Source organism: Sphaeramia orbicularis, chromosome 11, assembly GCF_902148855.1.
Source record: "Sphaeramia orbicularis chromosome 11, fSphaOr1.1, whole genome shotgun sequence".
NCBI classification, from domain to species: domain Eukaryota; kingdom Metazoa; phylum Chordata; class Actinopteri; order Kurtiformes; family Apogonidae; genus Sphaeramia; species Sphaeramia orbicularis.
In genome coordinates, this window is record NC_043967.1 from 52354304 (window position 1) to 52382283 (window position 27980).

Sequence of the window (27980 nt, forward strand, 5' to 3'; positions counted from 1 at the left end):
TTCAGTCAAGTTGTCATTGTCATGTAAAATGGAAATGAATGTGACATGAAACATATTAATATCCGAACAGGACAAACGCGGAAACTAAATAAAGATCTGTGTGTTTTATTGCTCTGGTTGATTCACTCTGACATGGAAACCAAGATATAAAAGAGAAGAAACAGCAAATTTGAATAATAATAAAAAAATAAATAAATAAAATAAATAAATAAATAAATAAATAATAATAGATCAAAGTACAGTTATTGTCGACTCACTGCCCTCTAGCGGACGTCAGTGGTATTACATTCAGAATGCGGTCTAATGTAACGCCGTGTGTTCGCCAGCAGGGGGCGCAGTTTGACAGAAAAACCTCCAGAGAACTCAGAGGACACAGAGGAGGGAAAAGTCCACCCTGAGGAGGAGGAGGAAGAGGAGGAGGAGGAGGAGGAGGACAGACCACACCTCATCAGAGCCAGGCTGACTCCGGCACCGGGTCTGGATCAGTTCAGGGTTCAGCTGTCGGTCCGTCCGGGTCTCCTCTGGTGAGTTGTCTGTCTGTGTTTTCTGTGTTTTGTTTTGTTTTGTTTTTTATTGTTTTATTTAAATTCTTTGAGTTTGAGTCTGATTTAAAGTTAAACCACAGATAGCAGCGGACAGACAGAGGTCTCACTCTGCTCCGACTTTCACATCCGAACCGGACTGAGTTCAAGTTTATCTAATAGTTTTAACTTCATCCAGACTGACTTTAGGAGTCGGATTAAAACCGGCTGAAGGTTTTCTTTTCTTTTCTTTTCTTTCTTTTTTTTTTTTTTCTATTAGTGAAGTCTGGTTCCTGCTCAGTTCATGACAGAACCCCACTCGTAATGTGAACAAAAGTTTGTGCACACCAGACTGACTTTGTGTCTCATTTTATGGCAAATTAATCTGGTTTGATGTTTAACTATATATAAAAAATCAACAGTGACATTTTGTCCTAAACTGATCATTTAATCTGATGAGACTTTATTTTTAGAGGATGACTCCTGCTCCTCTAGCGCCTCCATCAGGTCAATCTGGACCCGGTGTTCTTTAGCAGGTTTCAGGAGAACCTGAGTTAGCCTAGCTTAGCACAAAGACAGGAAGTAAATGGAAACTGCTAGCATCAGAATGTAACTCATTAATCAACACCGAATTTAACTTATTTAATACGTTTAACACATTATTGAATAAAGATTATTTAATCTTTAATTTTATGATGATGATGATGATGATGATGATTATTATTCAGATAAATATTTAATTAATCAATATGTAATCACACTAATAATTCCAGTAAGTCATGTATAAATTAAACATATTACGACAATAATAGATTAAGTGTAACACTACTGTTAATAATACTAATTCTACAACTAATACTACTGCTACTACTACTAGATAATAATAATAATAATAATAATAATAATAATAATAATAATAATAATAATAACACCAACAACAATTGAATTAAATTTTACAATAATGAATATGTAAAAAAAACTAATATTTTCAGGAATTTATGCATAAATTAAACACATTATTAAAATGGATTTAATAAGAAGAAGTTAATAAAACCAACATTTCATGCAAATATAAAATAATCAATAATATATAAAGATCAGACTGAGAGTGAAAAAGTTCACAGGACTTTTTACTGCTTTAAAATAAATATTTATAATAAAAATGACAGAAAATAAATGTCAGTGTCATACCAATAACTGAGAATGATTCTGTGTGTTTCAGTTTGTTACGTCTTCATTAAGGTGACCCTGGTTTTTAATAGATTTTGTTGCATATCAGTGAATTGTCAGTTTATTCAGTTTTATTTCTGTCAGTTTTGTCTTAGTTCAGTGTTTGTTTTTGTTTAGTTTATGGTTTGGGTTTTTTAGGTCAGGGTCAGGGCCTGGTTCTTTCCTGATGGTTCTAGTTCCTTAAACGTGCCATATGCTCAGTAAACACAGTTTGTTAGATGTTCCTCATGTTAAACTGAAGTTTGATGTGTTCGCTTGATGTTCCTCATTGTTGAAGTGTCTTGTAGTTCATTACTGACCTTTTTTCAGTATGTTTTCTGTTAGTTTTCTGCAGTTTTTGGTTGGTTCCTGCAGTTCAGCATTGATTGTTGTGTAACCTCGGTGTGTAAATACAGTGTGTGATAAAGCTGAGGGTGTGGAGGTTAAATCCACCAAGTTCAGAGTCCAGATCCACTGAACCATGACCCACTGTGGACCTGAGCTATTTCCTTTTCAGCCTCATCAGCTAATTGACTGATCTATCACTGATTGATTATTTGTAACTCTGTGTGTGTTTGTGTTAATGTGTGTGTTAATGTGTCCGTTTTTCCGTGTCAGACCTGAGAGTCGTGTTGTGTTTGCTGTCCGTCCGTTAAACAGCTGGAAAGTTTTTCTCAAAGTCGTTGAATGAATGAAAAGCCTCTTTGTGAAGCTTCTGTCTGTTTCAGTTCATGTGAGTTTCACCTCAGTCTGACGGTTTTATGAGTTTTCTACAGAACTGAAACCTACATGAGTTTTTAGTTCTGTTTCTATTTGGATCCATCAAAATCTGCAAAAATTAACACAAACATGGATGTGAATTAGAAAACATTTAGGTCTGTTTCTTTCTTTTTCTGTCTATTTCTTATTGATGATCCTGCCCTGTTATCTGTCTGCTCAACGGTGCGTTCACTGCCTCACAAAGCCTCCGTTGTTTTTGTTTTACTGAAGTGAGTTTCAGCTGACTGAGCCCGCGGTGCGTTCACAGGTCTGAGGATGTATCAGCTGATCGGCCTCAGCTTTCGGCCTCAGCTCACAGTCTTCATCAGCTGATGGAGGGGTTATGTGACCTCTGAGTGACAGCGGGTGGTGTGGCAGGTTCGGTTCGTCATGAGGCGTTTGAGGTGAATGTGGAGGTGGTTTTGTGGGTGATGTGAGCCTCGTCTTTTTATCTCACCAGCTGATGATGCTGTTGTGAAAGCGATGTGTCCTGCAATGTCTTTGTCATCGTTGTGGTCTTCGTTGTCTTCGTTAGAAATTTCTTCAAATTTCTTCTCTGAAACTTCTGGTCGGATTCATTACAAATTTTATATGTATCTTCCTTGGGACAATGCCTACAAAGTTTGTTCACAGTTTTGAGATATTTTAGTTTTTGAATTTTTTTATGAATTTTTGAAACATTACAAATTTGGTTTTACTTACAATACGCCATATTTTGATGAATGACATTGAAATGGTTAGAGATATCAATATAGTTCCTATTGATCACTGATAGGAAGTCATATATGGACTTTCATTTGGGCCCATGACCTTTGACCTTGACTGACCTTCAAGGGTCAAACTCAAGGTCACTAAAGTCTTAGATCTTCAGACAATCTTCTCCAAAACTAGTGATCAAATTCATGTCAAATTTTATATGTATCTTCTCTGGGACATTGTCTACACAGTTGTTTCACAGTTTTGAGAAATTGTGATTTTTGAATTTTTTTTATGAATTTTTGAAATATTACAAATTTGCTATATTTTGTTGTTTTATAACATGGAAGTGGTTACAGCTATCACTATAGTTACTAATGAGCACTGATAGGATGTTATATATGGACTTTGATTTAATTAGTTGAGTTCTCCTCCAGTGAAAGTACCACCCACTTCTGTTGGGAGATTGGTCAGTGTATCTTTTGGTAATTGGATTTTCTTTTCATAAACAAAAAAAAAACTAGTAGTTAATTGATTTTCGCTTTAAAATAGAAGAATTCTAATTGAATTTCAAGGCGTTTTTCTTTTTCAGTGTCAAAACAGATAAACCAAATTTAAAAAAACTGACTGATTTTTGTTGTTTCTAATTACAAAAAAGGAGGTTACTGCCTGACAGAAATGGAAAAACGGACCAAAAATGCCATTTTTTTTTCATTTTCTGAGACCGGATGTTGTCATTTTCTAAGAATGAGCGCTAATGCCTTGGTCACAAAGATTCTTATGAACGATGGGTTTATACAAAATCTGGACATCGTAGACATGCTCTCTCCACAAATGTCTACAAACTCCAGATTTCGTACGAACTGGAAGATTCGTCAAAACCCATTGTTCGTAAGAATCTTTGTGACCTAGGCATTAGTGCTCATTCCTTGAAAATGACAACCTCCGGTCTCAGAAAATGGAAAAAAAAAAAAAAAAAACAGGCGTTTTTGGTCTGTTTTTCTATTTCTGTCAGGTAGTAACTTTCTTTTTTGTTATTAGAGAAAATGAAAATCAATCCATTTTTTAAATTTGGTTGATCTGTTTTGACACTGAAAAAGAGAAACGCCTTGAAATTCAATTTTATTTCTTCTATCTTAAAGCGAAAATCAATTAACCACTGTTTTTTTTTTTTGTTTATGAAAAGAAAATCCAATTACCAAAAGATACACTAATGAGAGATTGATCCTCTGCATCAAAACCACAGGACTCTAACACAGAGGCAGAACCTGACAATGTCACGATGTCAAATTGTAACTGATTCTTAATAGAACATAACGCTGAGACATAGGAATATTTCTCCTATTTTTCATCAGTAATCACTTCATTTGTGACGTTCATGATGTGTTCAAGTCAGGTTAGAAAAAGGCCTCGACCTCACCTACATGTAAGTGTTGCTTAACAAAACCTATTTTCGGTTTATTTTCAGTTCTTTGTTTTATTTTTTGTTAGTTTTTAGTTCATTGATTTATTTTCAGTTTCTGTTCAAGCGTGCATTTGGTTTGATTTCAGGTTGTTGTATTTTGTGTTAGTTCAGCATCACATAACATCTTGAATTATGGCTCAGTAGTTAGTTTTGGTTTGTTTTCAATTAGTTTTCAGTTTATTTGATGCTCCTGGTTTTTCTGGTTTGTCTTTGTTAAATTCTCATGAGTTCATGGTTTGTTTTCTTTTGGTTTGTCTTTTGTTTGACCAGATTCAATTTTTGTTTTAGTTTCAGTTACTTTGTTTTCAGGTTATTTTAGTTAATTTTTAGTTCAGCAGTTTTTTTATATTTTGGTCAGTGTAGGGTTAATGTTCTGTAGGTCAGGATCAGGTGCGTCTGGTTCTTTTCTGATATTTATATTTACTTCCTCCTCTTGTTAAACTGAAACAGATGATCAACAATGGCAAATGCTCATGTTAAATCTACCAAACAGGCAGTAAAGTTTATTCCTTTGTCTACATTAAAAGGCAAAAAACACAACTGTAGCACATGGAAGAACTAAACCAGCGTGTGACAAAACCCAAACCTTAGAGTCACACTGACCAATCAGAAGCCTCAAAAACAGTGAGTGGTGCATTCAGACGCCTCTGTTCCTCAAAACAGTGAATGAATAACTGTATATTTATGTGTAAACATGTAAAAAGTCCTGTTCCAAAGGTCAGCACCACCACAGTCTGGCCGCTATTACACAAAATAAAATCCCCTCATATAGAATGGAGCAACAAATGACAAACTGTGATCATACAAACAAAAAACCCTATTGTCTTTTTGCAAAAAGAGATCCTAAATGGAATTTCCCAAAAGGTCCATTAAAGCTAATTTAGAATAAAACACATAAAACAGCTACATTTTAAGAAAACACCAAAGCAAAGATGTGAACTCAAGTCCACCAAATCCACTACATCAAAAAACCCCTTGACATTTCCACACAAACGTCACTGATTTAAAGTAAATATAATAAAGACTGTGGGTGTTTTAACCCTTTACCCTTCATTAAAAGGATCATCCGTGGGTTTGTTCCACAATAAACCCCTGTTTTGTTCATGTTTTTGACACATTTGACACAGATTGTCGGAGTATGTGATTCATTCCTGATTCATTTGACAGACTGAACTGATGCTCAGAATGACACAAAGGGGCAAGGACCTCAGCTCCAAAATGAAACCAATTTGGAAATATCTTAAAGTTGTTATACCATTGATGGCCACTAGATGCCCCAAAGGGCCCTGGCTCCTTTTGACTTATACTGAATGTTTCTCTGAAAAATCTTGGTCAGTCAGTTTTTCAGGAGTCATACGGGTCTCATCAGCCTAATAATTGATCTGATCCATCTTTAAAAATTTCTTCTGTTAATTATTTCTCAAGTCAAATTGAAGCTTTGTTGACAGATCAGACTTTTGGAGTTTTGGTTTACTGTTTTATTGTTTTGTTTTGTTTTTTTTATTAGTGATAGTTAACGAGACATTGTGGACTGAAAAACAACAACATATAAACAAAAGGGAAAAATCAAACAAATAAACAAACCAAAAACAACAACAACAGAGTAATGACAAACGACAACAATGACAACATCATAATACAATGAAAAAGATAATAAATGTAAAGAGCAACTAAACAATATAGCTTGGTTAGGGGCGATAGGGAAAAGGGGAAGAGGAAAGTGTGAATGAAAGTGAGATAGAGAGAGGGGGGAGTGATGGGGAAAATAATAATTGTTGTAATAATACAAAAATATAATAATAATAATAATAATAATAATAATAATAATAATAATAATAATAATAATACCAGTAGTCTAATTTGCTAGTATTATTGTGGCAGCAGTAGTGGCAGAGGCAGCCACAATACAACAATGAGTTAAATAATTTAATATTTGTAATAATGTATTTGTATCAGTAACTATCCATTTGAGTTTATATGAATTAATTTAAATTAATATGGCTATGGGGGTGGGGGGGTGTCAGTATACTTATTAAAATGTACATTTTCACGACAGGCAGCAGGTTCCACAAACAACACTGTAAAAAAAGCGTTCTGATGTAATGTTTGAACACAATTTACAGCTTTATCACCTCACTAAGCTAGCACTTAGCATTAGCTCACTTCTGACTCCTCTGGTTCTTGTAACCACACCCCTTTTCTCCAAATATGGTCACCACTGGCCCCAAAAAGCAAACTACTGGCTTCTCACCAGCCATTTAGGAAACCAACGGGTGGTGTTATGGTTCATCCAGCTGCTATGTGATCGATGAATGAAACACAAGCAGTGTCTGAAATTCTACACAAACAGGCTAATTAGTGGGTGAAAACAGAAGAGAATGCATATTTTTTTTAATGAAACCAATAGTATGTTAATTTCATACAATTCATGGGTTACAGTATGCAATCACAAGAGAGTTCAGTAGCTTAATATCCTAGCATGAATATCCCACAATGCAATGCAGATGCGAGTAGAAGTGAGACTGTCTGATTACCATGGTTACCGTCTCCAACTGGGAAGTGATACGAGCGCATTCTTCTGTTTATTTACACAAAAGTCTGTTGAACGTTATTATCTGGTTGTCAAGAAATGATGTCACTTCCTGTTTCCAGATTCATCCTGTTCATTGGTCTGTATTAAATTTGCTGCTGTTCTGTGTCCCTGAGTCCATAAAACACCCTTTTGTCATTCTGCCACTTTACATGTGAAGGTGAAGAGCAGAGGAAGAGGATGAAGCTGATAAATGATGTATTAAGGGTGTTAGCTAATGTTAAACAGTGTGGCTAAATAATATTAGCTCCCACTGCATCTGCCAAATCTGATCTGATACAGATAAAGGCTTTTATGAGGTGTTTCACATTTTGTCCGCCCATTATTTGTTCTGTCCAGTTCAGGGGAAAGTAAATGAAATATTGAAAACTTCCTCTGAACCCACTTATGGTGAAGTTAAACAGACAGAAAGACCGAACCACTGAGGATAGAAGAGGATGTGTGTGTTAGTGTGTGTTAAAATGTGTTACTATGTGCGTTTCCAGTTGTTGGTTCACTCCGTCATCGTCTCCTCACAGTTTTCCTGTTTCTTCGTCCTCACACTGACATCATGGAACAAATATTCAGCGCACACACATGAGCGCACACACTGTGGTCATGGGGAGTTTGGTCATGAGTCTTAAATAGAGCCAGTGTTTTAACATTAGATGCAGAGTCTCGGGGTCAGCGCCGCCTCAGGACTAAATAAACCCAACCGCTGTTTGTTTCAGTAACAGTTGAATCCATGACGCGTCACAGGTTCATATGTTGTGTCTTGTTTCAGAGGTTATGTAACTGCTGTTCCAACACACGTTAAAATGTAGGCGAGCTCACGATCAAATGTCAGACTGACTCCGTGAACAATGATCCACCCGAACAAAACACAGACTCTGTTTATCCTCACTGATATCACGGCGTCTTTACAGATATTAAACCTGGTGAAAGGACTGGTTTTAATGTAGGACACAAGCATTGAGCACAAAGCATCGTTGAAGCCAAGGGCAAACAAATGCAAATTGAAATTGAACCCAGTGCTTTCATATGTTGAAGTTGTAATACCGCTTACGGCCACTAGATGCTGCTCCAAAAAGCCTTGGTTCCCATTGACTTACACTGAACTTCTCTACAAAAACACTAAGTCATGAACATTTTCCAGGACTCATTCCTCTTACTTATTCCATCATTAATACGATTTTATGACCAAAAGAAACTTTGCCCATACAATTCTATCAAATCAGACTTTTTTTCCCTAAAAAAATTGCTTGAGTGTAAACGTTTTTCATAGGTTATACAAACAAATAAAATGACTTTGTTATTTAGATGTTTGATGAAGGTTATTGTTTTATTGAGTCCGTTAGCTAGCGTTTAGCATTAGCTCACCCATTACCCCTCATCATCTTGCAGCTCCACCCCTTTTGTCTAAATATGGTCACTTCTAGCGCTAAAAAAGCCAACATGGTGATGGACAAAATGCAAAATCCAGTCTTAAAAATGACAAAATGCCACAGTGCCTTCATTCACTTCTTGTGTACAGTCTGTGGTCATAGTTCACAGCTGTTAGCTTTAGCTTTAGCCATAAATCGCTGTAAACCACTTGGGGATTCTTTAATAAATCGGTCGGGCTGTCAAGATACTGAAATTTGAGTTGATTAATTACCATTCACATAAGTGCAATGGACAGTGTAATTGTCTACAATATAAGAATAAACAATATACTATGTAAAGTTGAAAACTTAAATAGGCAGATGCGTTAAAATATCTAGAGTCCATTAGAGAAATGTTAGATCAAGGTACAAAATCAAAATAAATCACAGCGGTATGAGTGAACAACATCAAAGTCAGAAGAATAATAAGATGCAAAGAGAGATGCAAATTATATGGAAATAATGAGAAAATTTTAAAAAAGAAAAACAATAATGAAAAGGATCAACTGGAACCATTCAATGAAGAATTGGGTTAAAAGAATCACTCAGCTGTTTTATCAATTTTCATTCATTCATGAGACATTGGACTTCGAATGGCTAAAATACACGGGTACCTTCTCATTTCCATCACAGAATGAATATATTGATTTATCAGTCAAACCCAGAGCCAGCTCCTGTTATTTTTCCTGTTTATTTTGACCCCATTCTGCGTCACATTCACTGTCCTCCATGTTTGTCAGTGCTGACTTCATTCTGTATCTGTGGAACGACATGAAGCAGAAAGAAATGATGAATGGTGGATGGATTTATTAACTGGATATTAGACTGTAAAAACTACTGAGATGAAAATAATGAAATCTTCTGAGCATGTGCGGACCGGTCTGATTTATCCAGCGGCTCCTTGTGGAGCTGCAGAACCACAGGTTGGATTACTAATGTGGTCAGATGACGTGTGGATGTCTCACTCTGCTCTGAAGAACTGGACCAACAGGAGAACAGACCGTCTTTGTTTTAGGGTTTATTTAGGTGTGATTCTTAATCACATCAGCTGATCTGTGTCACAAACAAGACGTCACCCTCCTCCTACTCCTCTTCTTCTTCCTCTTCTCCTTCTTCTTCCTCTTCCTCCTCTTCTTCTTCAGTTTCAGGTGAGCTTTAGGCCTCGGGCTGAAGTTTGAATTCCTCTGCTTTGGAGCGTGAAGCTACATGTTTCTTGCGTCTGTTCCGTCACACATTCTTTCTTTATCATCTGCTGAAAAGCTCTGGACGAACTCCAGGTCCGCTGAAAATAGAAGACGTGTTTAACCCCTTATGCAACAGGAAACAGGCAGTGAACGCCTCGCCTCGCCACGCTGAGCAGACCGCACCTCAGCTGCGCTGGAAGAAGAAGAGGAAGAAGTCAAGTTGGAACGTTTATGAGCAAATGTTTACCAAAGAAAGATACAGAGAAGAGGAGAAGTGAATTAATGTCAAGAATCAAACACAAGCAGCAACTGAAGAACGACCAAATAATGTAGTAAATAAAACTGAGTAAAAAAAAAAAAAAAAAAAAGCAAGATTTAAAAAACATGAAGATGAGGAAAATCTAAATGTTCTGTTATTTAACGACAGAAAATGTGTATAGAGATGATAAAAATGTGACTTTAATCAGTTTAGTGCAGCTCTGGACATCTCACTAACCGATTTAAAGAAGAAAATTACTCTTTTTAAATGACAGAATCTTGATTTTTGTTGTTCTGTTTAGCAGCTAAAAGAGGAGGAAGAAATAAAGATGATAAAAATATGACTGTAATCTAACCTGAGACGATTATTCATACATCAGAACAGGTTTAATTGCAATGAACAAACCTCAGATTAGCTGTAGACAAGAATTTTGTTTTTGTTCAATAGTTAATAAATTCTTTTTTTCTCTTCGGATTATAATTAACTTGTTGATTTAGCGACAAAGAAAGGAGGAAATGAGGCACTGTAAAAGTAGAGATGACAGATAAGTAAAATTTTGCACTGAATCTTTAAAATGATGAATAGAAATGAAGGAAATGTTACTATAAGATGTTACTCACATAAATATTTTGTGTTCTGTTTGTGTTTTTGAACTGCATATTATTTGATGTGATTCTATCTTGACGTAGTTTTATATAAATAAAGATTGTATAAAAATGATAGTTACCCATCACATTTAGCAGCTGAAATGAAATGGGTAGCAGTGAAAGTACAGCTGATAAAAATGTGACTGATTTAGTTTTTTAATCAGATATGTTTGTGTTTTTTGTCTTTTGTTTATACTTTATGCTACATAAGAGTCAACACTTTAACACATTATCCATTAGATTTTGTTGGGTTTTTTTTTCTTCTTAGTGACGAAAGGAGGAGGAGTAAAATAGAAGATAAAAATGTGACTTTAATCAGTGTAGGACTAGTCTAAACATTATGAAACCAGCTCTCAGCTTGAGATTAATGAAGTGTTTTAAGATCCTTATCAGATATTTGTGAATTTTGTCTCGTGTTTATGTTTAACCCGTTCATTCTGCAGCTAAAACAGGAGGAAATGCATGTTGAGAAAATCTAGAGCAGATGAATAATGAGCTAAATTAAAGGACAGAGTCTTTTTTTTTTTTTTTTTTACCCAAAAATACAACCACGCAGAGTGGCTTTGGTCTGAGAAAACGTACAAACAGACGAGGCGTTCGAGTGTGTTTGTGAACGTCAGAGTTTTATTGGTCATTAGTTCATTGGCTGCTGTCTCGTCACCTGTGGGGTCAGAGGTCAGCAGTGCGTTGCAGAGGTTTTGTTGGACAGATGTTTGGGTTTTAGCCGACGGAGATCGAGCTTCATCTGGAAACATGAACATGTGTGAGTGTTGAGTGTTCCAGTGTGAGTGTGTTTGTGTGTGACTTCCTGTGCGGTGTGTTCGGACCACGCCCGGTGTTTAGTCATGTTTCATGTGTTCTCTGTGTTGACGTCTCAAACACTGGTGGTTCCCAGGCAGCTCGGGGTTTCTACTGAGGACGGTTTGGAACATTTTCACATTTTTGCAGATTTTGTTAAAAGTTCCAGCTCATTTTTTTTAATCTGTTGAATGAACATTTACATAAAAAAGAGATCCTTTTACAGATAAAAGTGAAAACTAAAAATGCTACAGATCACTGCCCAGAAAAACAGATAAACTGGAAGACTCTGGAAAGATTTTAAAAGACTCCTGACCTCCTGTCGTATCTGAAGGTAATGAGTCCCAAGAGGTTTTAGTTACACACAGAAAGATTTTACAGAAAGTAAATGTCACAACGAGTTTCATTCAGAGTTTTATGTTAGTGGTTTTTGTGTGATTTTCATCTTGATCCCCACAGATTATTAAAATTCAGGCCAGTTCATCAGATTTATCCATTTAGAGAAGAAGAGTTTGTTGCTGATTCATTTGAGATTTGGGCTCAGAACTGCAGAGAAGAAGAGGCAAAAGTAGGTAAAGGATGTATGAAGATGAAAACAAGATGAAAACTATGTAAAAGACAGTAGACAAAAAGTAAACAATGCAATATCACGCATAAGACACAACTCAAAAACTATACGAAAGATGCCATAACTGAAAACTATGTTAACACGCAGTAAAATTAAGTCAATACAATACAAAAGATGCAACAAGATAAAAACTACACAAAGGACACACCAAAAATGAAAACAATGTAATATGCAACAAGAAGAAATCACCACAGAAGACAAACTATGCAAAATATGCAACAACAAACCAAAACTATGTAAAAAATACCCAACAAAGTGAAATCAGCACAAAAGATGCAACAAGTTGGGTTGTTAGGAGAACGGCTGATATAAATCTGTTACTGCAGAGTGATGAAGATTTACTGAAAAATAATTTCCATTTGAACAAGTTTGAACTTGACTTAACAACAAAAAATAAATACATAAAAACTGCTAAAAAAAAAATGTGGCTGGAACTTCTAAAATGTCTCAAGGACAAAAGATGCAGATTGAATAAAACATCTGGACAAGAAGTGAAGGATTATTTAAACAAAGTGAATCATCATATAAATTTGAAATACTGTCCAACATCTAATGAACCTCATAGTGTTAATTGAAGAGAATGAAGAGCATAGAAGGAAAGGTCATTTCAAACACCAGTGTGCACGGACAACTTTGAAGCAGATGTGTATCAGTGGTTGGTGTTAAACTCTGGAATTCTGTTTATAATGAGCCAAAGGACTGTAAAACATATTCCAACTGAAAAAAGTGTATAAAGACAGAACAATGAGATTATCTGAACAGTTATAAGTTTTTACATTTTGCTTCATATTTGTTTTGCGTCTTGTGATTTATTTATTTATTTAGGTCTGGTATTGTAATTGTTTTGCATCGTTTCGTCAGGTACATATTTACCTATGTTTTGTTTGTTTTGTACTTCCTAGATATGTGGTTTATCACTTGGTTTTGTATTCATTTTGCATTATCTTTGGATGTATTTAGTTTGGTTTGTCTGACTTTATACAGTATGACTTTATAGCTAGTTGTGTATCGCTAACCATTAAGGCTATTATTATTTAGAATGGGACAGGAAATATAAGATTTCCTTCATCCTGCTCCTTTTAGTAGTAGTAGTAGTAGTAGTAGTAGTAGTAGTAGTTTATTTCGAGCACATAGAATCATCAGATAACAAAGAATCATACAACATGGTCAAAAAAAATAAATAAATACAAATTTTCTGTGCTTGAAAAGGAGTGGGAAGTAGTATAACTTATTGACTCCCGCCCCCTTTTTACAAACTAATAATCAAACTAGATCCGCTTCCTTTGCTTTGTTAACACACATTTTCCTCTGTATATTTTTACAATAACACAAAACATCCACATAAACCGTTCATAGACACTTTTTTAGTCACCTCACACACAATCAGATTTGCGTAATCAACCGTTTTTAATATAAACTATAATATTTATATGCACTTTAAATATTTACTCCAAATACAATGATCAATAAATATGATAGTATCTTCTTATCATGATAACCAATTAACTACAATAATATCTTATTTTGTGCGTACTTCTATAATGTTCTATATTTTGTTATTATAGTGGATTTTTACATCCTTTTAAATGCACAAATTGAAGAAGACATTTTTAAGTTTTGCTCCAGATTTTCGAGCATGGGTGTGAACATGGTTATTCACCTGACGATTATTGAATGTCTGCTGATGAAATGCACAACCATGAACGAAATAAATGAAATGAATGAATGAATGAATGAAATTGTGTTAACTCTTTAAAACCTGATGTGTCACCGCTGACACATCGTGTGCACATAATGCACACGTTTGGATGTCTGTAACTCTACTAGTAATGTGTGAATATGGCTTAGCTGATCTTTACAGCAAAATACAGAAGGAAGTGTAGGAATTGTGATTATAAACAAAACCTGTCAGCTTTGGTTGGATATCTGAAAATGAACTGTGAGAAGAGCTTTATCTGTTCGATAAATGTGTTTCCTTGCACATGAGGCCTTTCTGTATTAAAGGCCAAAAGTTTCCAAGGGCTTGAACTGGATGGTTTTAATATTCATGTGTATTTGTGTCCTTGTGTTTCCGCAGCTGCAGAAGAAACTCTGGACTCGTCAAACCTTGGATATTAAGACACTAGTGGATTATTTTTCTTTCCTTTGGAGTCTACTTTTGGATCGTTTCTGTGGAGTCGGTGCCGTTTCCTCCTCTTCATTTGGATTCCTGAGGCTTCGTTTGTTCTTTCTGTGGATCTTCAGGTTTCCGTCCTGCTGTCCATCCTCAGACAGCGGTCCGTTTGTCTCAGGTGGGGTTCTGGTCTCCGGGGTTCTGCGCGTCTAAGGTTTTGGCTTCAGTTTTCCATCTGAATGCCCCAGGATTACCCTCAGGCTGCATTTCCCCCGGCCTGCAGGGCGGCAGCAGAGAGCGGCGGCCAGCTGGAGAGGCGGAGCGTCGGCATGAGCGAGTTCTGGCACAAGATGGGCTGCTGCGTGGTCGCCAAACCGCCGCCGGTAAGAAAGCTGACAGAGGACCGCCTGTCATATGGTCTGAGCTTTGGTCAACATTTAGACTTTGCGGTCGGTGAGATGTTGTATTTATTGTAAACAGTTGTGGGTTCATGAAGAAGAAAAGATGACACGAGAAGACTGATGAGTTTCATTTAGTGTTAACCATTAAAGATCTAAAACTATTTTCACACTGAGTTCCAAATGAAGTTTACTCTACATTTACCTTTTCCCAAGTGATTTATCATCATTTTTTTCCCAACATTATCCTCTGAAAAACAAGTATTTTCCTATGTTTAATTCACTGATCATGTAGATGGTCATAAAAGCAGTAAAATCAGAGGTTATTAGATCAGAACAAAGAAGAAAAAGTGACTTTTTCAGTAAAATATGTCATTAATTGAATACTTTTGTCTCTAGTTTAGCCAAAGGTCTTAATGAAAATAAAACAGCATGGACACATTTTAGTTATTTAACCTTTACATACCTACAACTATTATATACATATATATATATATATATATATATATATATATATATATATACTTCCAAATGATGTTTTTCTCCACGTTTGACCTTTTCTAGGTGATTTTATCACCATTCATTAACATCCCCTGCAATTTGCATTTTTCAGTGAAAATCTGGTATATTTCTATGTTTAATTTACTGCTCACGTAGATTTTCATAAAACTCAGAGTAAATGCAAAGTTTATTATAACAAAACAGAAAAAAATACTGACTTTTCAACAAAATATATCATTAACTGCACATAAAAACAAGTGTCTTTATCCACTGTCATTGATCCAACTCCAAATCCAACTGGGTTTTACTGATGAATCAATGTTGTAGAATATGACGGTGTTTCCACGTTCACTACGGAGCCTCTGAACGTCCAAATGAGTCATATCTGATGAGAATGAAAAGATGACAAACTGCATTTTACATCAATTATTTACATGGATTGATAGGATTAGTGGATCAACAGGTATTAAACAGTTTAAATCAGTAGATTCTTTTGGTCGCTGGTGACTTTTTAGTTCTTTGAGGGTTAATGTTCATACTTTCTTCGATCGTAGTTGTTTTATTTATTAGCAGCTAAGAAATAGTAGTAAGTATTTCATGTTCAGGAGTTGTTAAATTGTTAAATTCCCAGCTGCAATGAAAGCAACATAACACAGGCTGTTATTGGGTCAGTTTGAGTTTTGCCACATCCTCTGATATCATTCACCTCAAGTCCTTCAGCTCAATTATCTCAAGTACCTGATCAATAGTCTCAAATATTTGCTCTAATCTCCACTGTGTTCTGTGCCAGACCTGGAGATCTGGAGGTCTGACACCTTCCAGTATCATTCTGCAATAGGGGTCAAAGATCTCCTCGTGCTTTAACTATAGATTCAATCATTTACAAAAACAAAGCTGTATCTTTTGGTTTATTTTTGATAACGGTTGAAGATGTAGGCATGTCAATTGGTCTTAGGAATGGTTTGACAAAATGACACAAAATCTGGTAGATGACCTGGAAAGATTTTGATAGTCAGAGGTCAAAGGTCAAAGGTGCTGTGACCTCATGTCTCTCCCTTCTTATAATAGGATATCTCAGGAACTGTTTGATAGAATGGCACAAAATGGCAAGAAGTAACTAAACCAAAGAGCAAATGCTGTGAGTACTGCGGTCATACTTGCATACCTTCAGAGAGACCTTGATAAAAAAGGTTCTGTGACCGATTTTGGGTCCTGACCCTAAGTTTGGGAAAGGCAGCTTTGACATAGTAGCTAGAGATACACCGACTGGAAAATTCTTGACTGAACAGATATTTAATCTGACATTTTGGCTTAAATCAACTACACTTCCTGTTTCTCTGTTTTGTTTTTGTTGTAACATATCCACTTAAAAAGAAATCCTCATTATAAAAATAAAAATAGCTCTTGTTTAAAATCGCTCAGTCCATCACATTAAATCATGAAAAAAAACGATATAAGACGACAGATAAATATCTAACACTGCCATCGGTGAAAAGATATCTGATATATCGATACTGGTAAAGGCCAATATCAACAAATATTTGCCTATACCGATGTCTGACTGATATATTGATGTATCTCTTGTAGAAGCATTTCAAGAATCAATAACAGCAGCAGAGTAGAACTACCAAGACACATTTTAAACAAACCAAAGAGCTTATATTGACAAGAAATTAAACTTCATATATCATTCTATGCCAGCAGAGCATTTTTTTCCCCACCCGTTTAGGCTGAAAACGGTTTTAAAAAAGCACCACAGTTGTATATTTTTCCTCTCATCTCTTTGTCTTTACTTTGTGCTACTGGAAGCTTTTTAAGCCTGTCTGTGTTGCCATGGTAACACAACGACGCTTGTAATAATATACACGTTATATATCCGTGAAACCAGAAGAACATGAGCGGAAAACAGAACTCAAACAACAAGCACTTAAATGGGCAAAAATGTAAACCAGTCTAACAGTCTGAGACCAGCGTATGTCATGAATAATTTAATACAACAGACCAATGAGACACACTTTGCGCTAAGCTAACATTAAACAGATCCAATAGTACAAATATTATCTCTCTACCAATAAAGCTCACTGAACAAGACAAAGAAGAGTAAAATAAAGGCTGCATTATGAAGAGAGTATTACAGATTGTTTCTTACCTTTGCTGTTTTATGATTATAATTTTTTTTTATTTGAATGAATCTTCTGCTATCGGCTAATCCACTGTTGTGCGTTAGAGTGAAATGATTCCCACTGGGAACAAATGGATCAGAGTTTAACAGATTAAACAGCTTCTACTGATACAAAGTGGAAGCTGATCATTTGTTCCGTATTAGCTTCAGTGTCCACCAATACTTACACCATGTTGGATTGGAAGCTTTTGCCAAAAAAATCACCAGTTTCACCACTTTGCTCCTGTAGTTTTTGTTTCTGACCAGTCAGCTGCTGTCACTGTGCAGTGAAAGCCAACCTCAGCTGCAGAGGATTCGAAACATCGCTACTTGGTTGCAGCTAATGCAGAATTGTAAAAGTGAACTGATTTAAGCAGCAAATTGATTGTGTTTCCAGTTTGCTATGCTCTGTGACTCCATACAGTTGTGCTCATAAGTGTACATACTAGGGATGTAACGATATGAAAATTTCATATCACGGTTATTGCGACCAAAATGGTGATCATGGTTATCATTATTATCGCAGTATTGTTGAAATTGTGCTCAAAATGTTCAAAAAGTACTTATACACAAACTGAAATAATTTAACCAAGTTGTATTTTGAAAAAAACAACAACAACAACAACAACAACAACAAAAATTGCAGAAACATTCAAATATTAACCCTTAGTGGTCTGAGCCTATTTTGGCCGTTTTTCAGTACTTTTGATTTTGCCTTTATATACTATATAAAGAAATGTTTAAAATACCCATGTTTGGTATCTTTTTTTTTTTAGCACAACTTCATTTATATCATCTGTCTATTATTTTTTTCACTTTAACCTACTATATCAACATAAAAGGACAAAAAAACACAAAAAATATATAAAATCCGATTTGAAAAATGTATATAATTTATTGCATAAATAACACAAAGATGCTGAACGAACCTTTTCAAAGATTTCAAAAGGGAATATTGGTTCCAAATATTAGGTATATAAAATTGAAATCTTAATAAATTAAAACTGTACTCAAATATTTGACATAAAAGCAGATCTTTACATAGGTGTTTTCTCTGGAGAAGTGCGGTAATCAAACACGGTTATCATAATAATTAGAATTTAAATGGTGATACTAACCGTTGGCAATTTTACCACGGTTTATCGTTATATCAGTGACCATTACATCCCTAGTACATACTTTAACAGAATTTGTGATTCTTTGGCCATTTTTCAGAGAATATGAATGATAATACAAAATCTTTTCTGTCACACATGGTTCGTGGTTGGATGAGCCATTTATTATCCAACAAATGTGTTTGCTCTTTTTAAATCATACTGACAACAGAAACTGTCCAAATAACCCTGATCCAAAGTTTACATACCCCAGTTCTTAATCCTCTGTATCGGCCCCTTTAACATCAATAACAGTTTGAAGTCTTTTGTGGTCATTGTGGATGAGGCTCTTCATTTTCTCAGATGGTAAAGCTTCCCATTCTTCTTTTCAAAACACCTTCAGTTCCTTTAAGATTTTGGGTTTTCTTGCATGAACTGCATGTTTGAGACCTCCCCAAAACGGCTCAATGATATTGAGGTCAAGAGCCTGAGATGTCCACTCCTTCACCTTCACTTTTTTCTGCTGTAGCCAATGACAGGTGGACTTACCCATGTGTTTTGGGTCATTGTCATGTTGGAACATCCAAAACCGTTCCATGTGCATTCTGTCAGGGTATGTAAACTTATGAGCACAACTGTATGTGCTGGTGACATGCACACATACAGAGCATGTCACCCCCACCCCCCTTTTTTTCCCCCTCAGTGTTTCTGTCCTACCTTTGCCTGAGATGATGTATTGTCTGAAAGGAAGCCCTACTGCTTCCTCTGTTTGTATTTATAGACTTCTCTGTTTGTTCTATTGTGAAGCCACAACAATTCACTGTTAATACACACAGTCTGAGTATAAACCGTAGATAAGATGATGTAACCCACATTTCGGACTTTCTCATGCTCAGTCCTGGTGGCAGGGGCGTTGCTTGCAGATTCGTAGATGAATCAGAAGTGAGTCCTATACTGAGTAAAGAATGACAAGGAGGTTCTTGAACGCCTCGTCACGTTAGCAAAGCTTCTTTTACAACAAAAAAGGAAGTTAAAGAAGGTTAAATAAATAAACTGGTTCAAAAGGGTCAAGATTTACAGAACTAAAACACATCAACATCTTTTTACTAGAGTCGAGATCTGATGAAATATTAGGCAGTGATATTGCATATCTAGATGACAGAGTTGGATTTTTTTATGAATTACACATTTGGATGAAGGTTGTAGGACACCTTTATTTACTCTAATGAAAAGAATCATACTTTAAAGGTTGACGGTCTCTCTGTTTTATATAACTTCTAAACATTTTTTATCCTCTGCACTGTAAAAAAAAAAAAAAAAAAAGAGCAATTTTAAGAAAGTAAAGGGGCCTTGAACCTAGAATATGAGTAAAAAAAAAACCAAAACATATATATATATATACACACACACACACACACATATGTATGTATATATATATATATATATTTCAGAAAACAATCTTGTTGTCTTATCATATTTCTGGTTTAAAGAAAGTCTGCCTATTGTTTCACTCAAATGTTGCTGCTAATATTGATCTGGCTTTAATAACAGTGGTTTGCACAATATCTGATGAGCTTGACAGTTTGTCTGTGGTTTTGATTTCTCCATTTTTTTGGGGATCAGAAGAAGTTGATGAGTATTAAAACAAAGATTTGGTTTTGAACATGATGTAAATGTACGGAATGAAATTTGGAAACAATAGCTTTCTAACTGTGTAAAATGCATCAAAGTATTTATTTCAACAAACAACCTTCATTTATTTTACACTACTTTTTACACTTTGGTAATTATTGTTTAATTGTTATGTCCTCAAACGTCCCAGTTACCAATGTCTGAGCTTGTCACTGTTAAATCCTGTCAGATGTCTGTTATGTACAGCTATGATGTCAGTATAGCTTTAATGAGCTAAACCTATTGAGCTATTATTTTCTTTATTTTAGGGCCTTTCTGGTCTTTCAGGGTTAGACTTGATGTTGTTCAGTGTGTTGTCAAAAAACAAAGTTTTCTTTGTTTGTGCATGTTTTCATAAACTGTGGACTGTAAATCTGCACCTGATTACACTTCTTCGTCAGTGGGATGTGTGTCTTAATGAAGTGAATGTGGAAAAGATGAAGGAAAACTCAAATACAGTTTCAGAGCAGCTGAATTCATTTGCAAAGAGTTAGAGTTTATTAAAATTCCAGTTCCAAACTAATAGACTGAACTTAATTTCATTCACTGAATTTAGTATAGTTCTTCATGTTGTACAATACAATATTTATTCGTATTTAATACAGTATTTGTTGTCCAAATTTTGGCTTTTTCCCCCCTATGTTTTAATACAAGTAAGTTTGGTTAAATTTCCAAACATATCTTCTTCGTATTTGGGTTTTTTGGTGTTGATCCGTGGATTTATTTTCTGCAGTGGATTTCTTGTGATCTAACAGATCCTGGTCCTGACCCTGGTCTCTTCAGTCCTGCTGTGTGTTTGTGAGTGTTACATAATAATCCAGAGCAACATAAGCCTCTTAAATCAGATCCAAATGGTTCTGAATGAGGCCAAGATGTGTTCTGGATCAGCACAGCAGGATTGACCCCCCATGGGAGCAGAGCGAGGCTTTAATGTGGCCTTCAAGGGGCTCGGAGTGTCCCTGAACACACCACAGACAGAAGATGTTTGTGTCTGTCTCAACCTGAATCACACTAACGAAGTGAAACACGTCTGAAATTCTGGACACGTGATGATGATGTGAGAGTGTGGGTATGTGGATGTGTACGAACACATCACATGAGCTCACAACAACGAAACACAGACCTAGAATCATGCACCACTTGAGGAATGTTCAGGAGTTTGTTATTTTTGTGTGGTCTTTTGATTGGTTTCATAAGTGCGAAGGTACGAAGAAGGTTTAGTTGAGTAAATGACAGTAAAAACTCACAAAACCTGGTATTTTATTGGATGAAATGACTCAATATCACCAGCACAGTATTTAAAGAATAAAGCCCATACATGACTCTAAACACAACGCCAAGTTCATTTTGGTTAGAATATGCCATTTTTGCCTCATTTTTGCCATTTCCAGTAATTATACTTTATCCCTGCTGATATAACTAACATAGCTTCAACTGTAGTGTTAAGATTTTTGTGATAAGTTATCAAAATGGTACAGTGAATTTGGATGTTTTTACAGAAATGGTTTAATAACACCCTTTACTAAATGTTATTATGGGAGCTTTAGGTTTTCCCAAACTGTTTCAGATTAGATGGACGTGTGTATCAGGTCCAGATGCACAAAAAAGTGGGTAAATGGTGACTTTTTGGTCAACCATGCTATTGTGAGCTTTGATTTTTTTTTTTTTTAAATAAATAAATAATCAATATATTGCAATATATCCCCCAGCGCATTCAAAAATTCACCCCCAACATGTTGTTTGACCTAGATGTGCAGCATTTGGTAGAGACGTGGATTTTAAAAAAGCCCCTTGGAGCCAAACCCTAAAGGCAATCAGAAGTCCACAATTTTGGTTTTTGATTTTTTGCCATGACCAGCTGTTTATGGAATTCTAAAGAAAGTTTAACTAAAATTTTGAGTCACCAACATACAAATTATTAACTAATCTACAACTCCCAGGATGCATTTCAGCAACAAATACGTAACCACAAAGCTTCAAGTGTCATCTGTAGCTTCAACTTGCCAATATGACTGAAACTGCATTTTGTAAAAACTATTAGAAGCCTCTCCTCAATGGCAAAAGCAGCTGAGGTTCATGGGTATTGTAGTTTTTAAAGTCAGTGTTTGTAAATTTGAAAAAGTAGATGTTCCCAAAATAATTTGGGTTTTAATTTCAGCTTTGATAGTTTGAAGTCTGAGTTTTTGTCAACTATAATAATAACCCTTGTGTGTTTACCTGTGTTTGTGCAGAAGAAGAAGAGGAGGAAGATTGATCGCAGTATGATCGGAGAGCCGACAAACTTCATCCACCTCACACACATCGGATCAGGAGAGATGGCAGAAGGACTGCAGCCGGTGAGGAACCAACGAGACAGTGTTTATGTTAATATTCAGTCATTTCTGAGTCAAAATGATCATTATAAAACCATTTTCAGCTAGTTACCCTAGCAACTACAGCTCCCATGAGGCTTTGCGTGCAGTAAACTGATTCACATACTGAATCTGTGTTTGTACGAGGAAGTGTTAAACAGTGCCGTGTCCTTCCTGTCAAAAGTCAAACTCCTTCCCTCTGTGAAGTGACGAACACACAACCTAAATTTAACACAGTGAAAAAACACAGTTTGACTAAAGCTCTGTGCACTTTATTCAAAGTAAATGAAGAAGTGAAAAGCACTTTCACAGACAAATCAGGAAAGTCTTCTAATGATTACTAGTAATTAAAATATACATAATGCTGCACATTGGTAAAAGATGCTTAATGAAAATATAACTGACAAATGTAATTATTTTGATATGTGATGTAATGATCTGCTAGCATAGGCTGATGTGTTGTACTTCTGACGCTGAAGTAAAATGGTTACTTACATGTGCTTTTGTGCATTTGTCCTCATGTAGTCAGGGTCAGTGCAGGAACAGATGAGATCTAAAGGACCCAACATGAACGGCAGAAACAGCCTGTTATAGCAGGTAAACACACAAATCATATTGTTTTTCCATGTGTTTAGAGGCCATCCATTTACGGGGACTTAAAAGTCCAGTTCAGATAATTTCTTCTTATCTTATCTAATATTTCAGTCAACAACCCAAACAACAGCGACACTTTTTACAATAGCCTATTGTCTGTGCATTTTTTTTTCAGGTGTTTATGAATCCAATGAGCTGACCGACCTCCTCCAAACCCCCTGTACCGTCCAATCATCAGGCGGGGCTTTGACTCCGCCCCCTGAGGACTACCTGTGACTTTAACCAGAACAGATAACCAGCAGCCAACAAGTCCACACAGAGAGTTCTGTGGCACTTGCACACATTGAACCAGAACTACAGTCCCCAGTATGAATTTGAAGCCTCCAACAATCCATCAGCTGATTATCAGCATCAAGAAAATACTAGTGTTACCTTAAAAGTGGAAAATCTACAATGTAATTAAAATCGATGCTTTTCCCTAGTCAGTATTAATGAAAATTCACTAGACTACATTTCCCAAAATACCTTTCTGTTCAGGATCTTATTTAACTGACAGAATGTCTGTATTAAAATACTTAACCTGACAATCCAGGAAGAGGTTATGAACCCCCAAAATCCTTCATTTCAACCCTCAACAGCTGCTGACTTCATTTCCCAGGATGCCTTACTCTGTCCAGATTCTAGAAAACGATTACATCATTAAATACTAAAGGACCTATTGTTTTCTTCCTTTTTTTTTTCTTTTAACCGTTCTATGCATCCAGAACACTGCTTGATCTCAGCGATGATGTACCTGGACTTCATCTCCCAGGATGCTTCACTCTGCTCAGCCCTAAAGCTGGTATTGAACATGTAAAGACTTGGAGATCAGAAAGTCCCTGAATCCCCTCGACACTGGACTCTGTGTAACTGTGTGTTTGTGATGAAACCTGGTTTTGATTTTGCCTCAGTTTCAATATAAATGGCTCCTCCCTGAATTTGATGGAAACTTCCATCTGAAAACAATCCGTTTTATTTTTCTTTTTATACTGGCTCCTCAAACTGTGGTTTAGGGCCCAACTGGTGCCCCTTGCTGACGTTTTCTGCGTCCATAAAAAGACTGAAGTTTCATTTTTGGTTCCATATTGAGTTTTTTCTTGTGTTTGAACAGTTCATTTTGCATCTGGTGGGAGTTTTTTTTTTTTTTTTGCTTATATTTGAGAATATTTTAATGTTCTGCTGATTTGACTGATTTGCTATTTACTGTTTCATCCTGATCAAACATCACAAGTTGGTCAAAACACTGAAGGTGGTTGTAAAGTCAGTGGTTCAGATGTTTGGACAGAGTCGATTTGACTCAAAGATAAAATGTGTTTAATATATTCTTCATAATACATACTGCTCTTTAGTAGAAACAGAGAGAAACAGAAACCGATGGCATGTTTCCTCATTTCAAATGCATAATTTCACTTTCTATTTATTCATTTACTGTTTCAGATTCATTTTGTGGTTGAAACATTTTACATACACGCGATGGAAAATACCATGTTATTTTGTTTATAGTCTCAAAAATATAAAAACAGCCTCAGAATTTCCAAAAATGGCCGAGTATGTGACCAACAAGTATCAGTTTAACCAAATACAGCCTATTTTTTTTTTTTTTTATTCTAAACCATCTGGTACCAATCATTTGGCCAATTCTGTCTCTTTTTGTCCCAAACAGAAATAAGTTTCAGTTACAAACACATTAAATACGACAAATTTAAGTATGGATTGGTTTTTACAAACTAAACAGACTGTTTTCATTTTTTTTACACGTTGCATGAAATCAGATTCAATGTTTAATGGTTTTATGTCATGTCTCTAATTTCTGCCAAACAGCACTTGACAATGAACAGATGTGAGCTGTTGATCACATGTCTGAATCTTTTAAAATGATTTTAGTGTTATTTTCATCCCTAAAAGGTGAGAAAATGCAGATGTCACCTGGTTCCATAAAATTGCCAGTGGATATGAAGAGAACCTTTGAAAAGTCGCAAAAAATAAAATGCAAATTATATGCTTTTCCATAAATGGGTGTGTAGTGGGTTTAGTGGTCAGAAGGTGGCGCTGTAGGCTATGATGCGCATGTCTGTAATAAAAGTAGTAGAAGAACTGGAAGAATTCTACTAGTATTGTCCAAATAAAATGGCTGTGAAGTAACAATCTGTCACATGACCTGTTTGGAGACAATCAGCTGAGCAACATGTTCACAATATCTGGACTCATTCAGAAAAATGAGCATTAAGTTCCTCTCAAAAATATTAAAAAGCCCCTTAAGTGAGCGAAGAAAACTTTTTTGTAGGGCAAAGGTTTTCAAAGAAGGAAAAAGAAAGTAAATAGCCGTTCTGTATCATCGTTACTGGTTAAAACATCAGACTAAATCTATTGTCAGGAGCATTGTTTCCATATGGTAGAAACTTTGATAAGTTCCAATAAAAAATAACATAAATTATGCATTTCCACAAAGAACATTCTGTCTCTGATTTCATAGAATGGTTGTGATGCTTTGTCATGAAACAGACACGAATCATTTACGTTAAATGTTCAAGTGTTTCCATTTCACATCATGTTCATCAACTCATTTTTAGACAAAAAGCAGAAACGACATTAAGTGAAAAGTCCCTTTGGTTGTTGCTATTTCCATAAATGTGAATCCTCTAAATGCACAGTAAACACATTCATGGAAACACAATGACTGAGTTAAATCTGATGTTGAATTTTTTATTATTTTTTTTATGATTTGACTGATCCAGACTGAGACAAAAGAAGAGAAAACTCATTTAAATTTCAGCTTCAACTGATTCTAAATAAATACCTGACAGAAGTTTGTACTTTTTTTATTACCAAGATTACATAGATCCTCTAAACTGAAGGTGAACAGCTCTGTTTACTGTAGACTGGAGAACTATTCAGACCTAAATAATAAACTGCCCTGAAATGGTGATTCGCCCTGATAACACGACCCATAAATGTCATAAAATTCCTGTTCTTCGAGCTTCTGTTCATGGAAATTATAATATCAGGTAAAAAAAAAAAAAAAAAGAAGAAGAAGAAATCCCAGTATGTTCAGATGTTACTGTATCTAACAGTGACTTTTGGGAAAATCCATCCGCCTCTGTTTCCAAACTTTGCTGTTGTCCTGCCTACGCTCAGTGGTTGCCGTGGAAACAGGCTGCTGAGTCACAGTGTTCCCCTTCACCGTGGCGACGGGCCACATCCTCCCTACGGCGGCCGAGACTCCAGAGGCCAAAACATCTATTTAAGGAAAATCTGAGCTGCTTCTGCTCAGCTCGGATTCCTGTGGACGTCACGCTACGTTCATGGACAGTGGGACTTCTTAGGCTTTCACCTCTGTTCTGTGTCTCCTCATCAACAACCGACAAAAGCCAAACCAAACTAAATCCAGTTTGTGCAAAATTACAGAAAGCAGGATTTCAAAGATATAAGCACTGAAAATATTCTGTGATTTTTATTTTTTTTTACAAACATCTCGAATCATGTTCTCATCTTGAATTTCCAGAAATAGTAGAAGTCTAGACAGAGTACAGATACTTGTGTAAAAGTAGAAGACTGATTCAATGTCCTTCTGCTGGGAAAGTGAAAAAGGCTCTGAAATGTGTAAGACAAAAGTAGACTGCACATGTCATTGAATAAACACTTAGATTGCAAACAATTTGGTGTTGATTTAATTAAATTGAACAAAATGAATGAAATAAGCACTAAATCTTGAAAGTAAAGTTTATGTTTGTTGTTTTTCCTCATTTTCATTTTTCATTGTGTTTTTTTTTATATTGTTTTGTCTTGTCATGTGTTGCATCTGCTTCACTGATTTTATCTTATTTCATGTTTTGCATCGTTTTACTATTGTTTTGCCTTTTACTTTGTTTTGTCTTATTGCATTTTTGTTTTTTTGATGCAATTTTGTCTGGTTTCACCTTTTACTTCATTTTCATCATGTTTTGTCTTCTACATTGTTTCCATCTCGTTGCTTTGTGTTTTACATCACTTTCATTTTGTTGCATCTTTTACAATATTTTTGTCTTATTACATCTTTTCCTTTGTTTCATCTTTTATTCCCATTTCATCTAAATGTAAAGGGGAGAAAATACAGATATTTTTCTTAAAGTGTGCAGTGTAAAAGGAAAACGTGTTCAGAGCAAATCAATCTGAAGTATTTGTACTTTGTAACTTCCACCTCTGGAAACTTCCTCGTCTGTTCATTGTCTGTGAACACAACCTTCATGTTCAGTCTGTGCAAAACAACATGCAGATGTTTTATGAAACTATCAGGGACAAATGCACCTGAACGCACCACCTCAGCATCTGGACAGCCCAGATTTCAAGGTTTGTTCTCGTTGACCTTTCTGGCATCCGTCCATGTTTCTTCTCTTAAACATGAAGCTGTTCTTAGTAGTTTTAGTCTGTCTGATCTGATCTGAGACCAGCTGCTAAACCTTTCTTCATCTAAATCCTCACTTTCTGTTCACAAGTATTGGAGCCACTTTTTCTGAAACCTGTCAATTTAGAGCAGATAGAACCACCTGAACCTGTCCGAACAAAACCCTTTTCTTGTTTTTACACTTTTATTTGTATCACAGATGCTGTTGATTGCATTGAATTGCGTTTATTGTTTTGTACAAAGTGAGAATTGTGTGAAAAGCATTGATCACCGAGCTTCAGATCGTCTCAAACCTTCAGAGGAGCCAATAAAAATCTGTGTAGAAGCTCCAACATATACATTATAGCAGCTGCAGTTCCTCTTTTGTCCACCGGGTGCTGCTGCAGGAGGATTTTGCTGTTTTGATCAGGATTCTGCGATCGCATCGAGCCTGGTGATCAATGTTTAACCTGGAAACTGTGACTGTGTTGAAATGTTTCAGTGAGAAACTCCCAAATGGTGAGATTTGAGAAACTAAA

At 35.8% G+C, this 27980-nt stretch overlaps 2 protein-coding genes across 2 annotated transcripts in view; both read left to right on the forward strand.

The window, feature by feature from the left end:
- The window catches only part of LOC115428086 (glutamic acid-rich protein-like), a 657495-nt gene that overhangs the window by 225081 nt on the left and 404434 nt on the right, over window positions 1–27980 (forward strand). The window lies entirely within an intron of this gene.
- Window positions 420–27770, forward strand: cdc42se1 (CDC42 small effector 1). The gene is made up of 5 exons (XM_030146970.1): window positions 420–524; window positions 14237–14655; window positions 22329–22433; window positions 22974–23045; window positions 23218–27770. Exons 2-4 carry the CDS (start codon window positions 14512–14514, stop codon window positions 23040–23042), a joined length of 318 nt encoding a protein of 105 aa, XP_030002830.1. The 5' UTR covers window positions 420–524; window positions 14237–14511; the 3' UTR covers window positions 23043–23045; window positions 23218–27770.

What these genes read in the sequence shown, in the direction of transcription:
- cdc42se1 (XM_030146970.1), top strand. Translation starts at nt 14,512, where the DNA reads ATGCCCCAGGATTACCCTCAGGCTGCATTTCCCCCGGCCTGCAGGGCG. An exon ending in TGGTCGCCAAACCGCCGCCG is followed by an intron (nt 14,656 to 22,328) that starts GTAAGAAAGCTG and finishes GTGTTTGTGCAG; the next exon opens with AAGAAGAAGAGGAGGAAGAT. An exon ending in TGGCAGAAGGACTGCAGCCG is followed by an intron (nt 22,434 to 22,973) that starts GTGAGGAACCAA and finishes GTCCTCATGTAG; the next exon opens with TCAGGGTCAGTGCAGGAACA.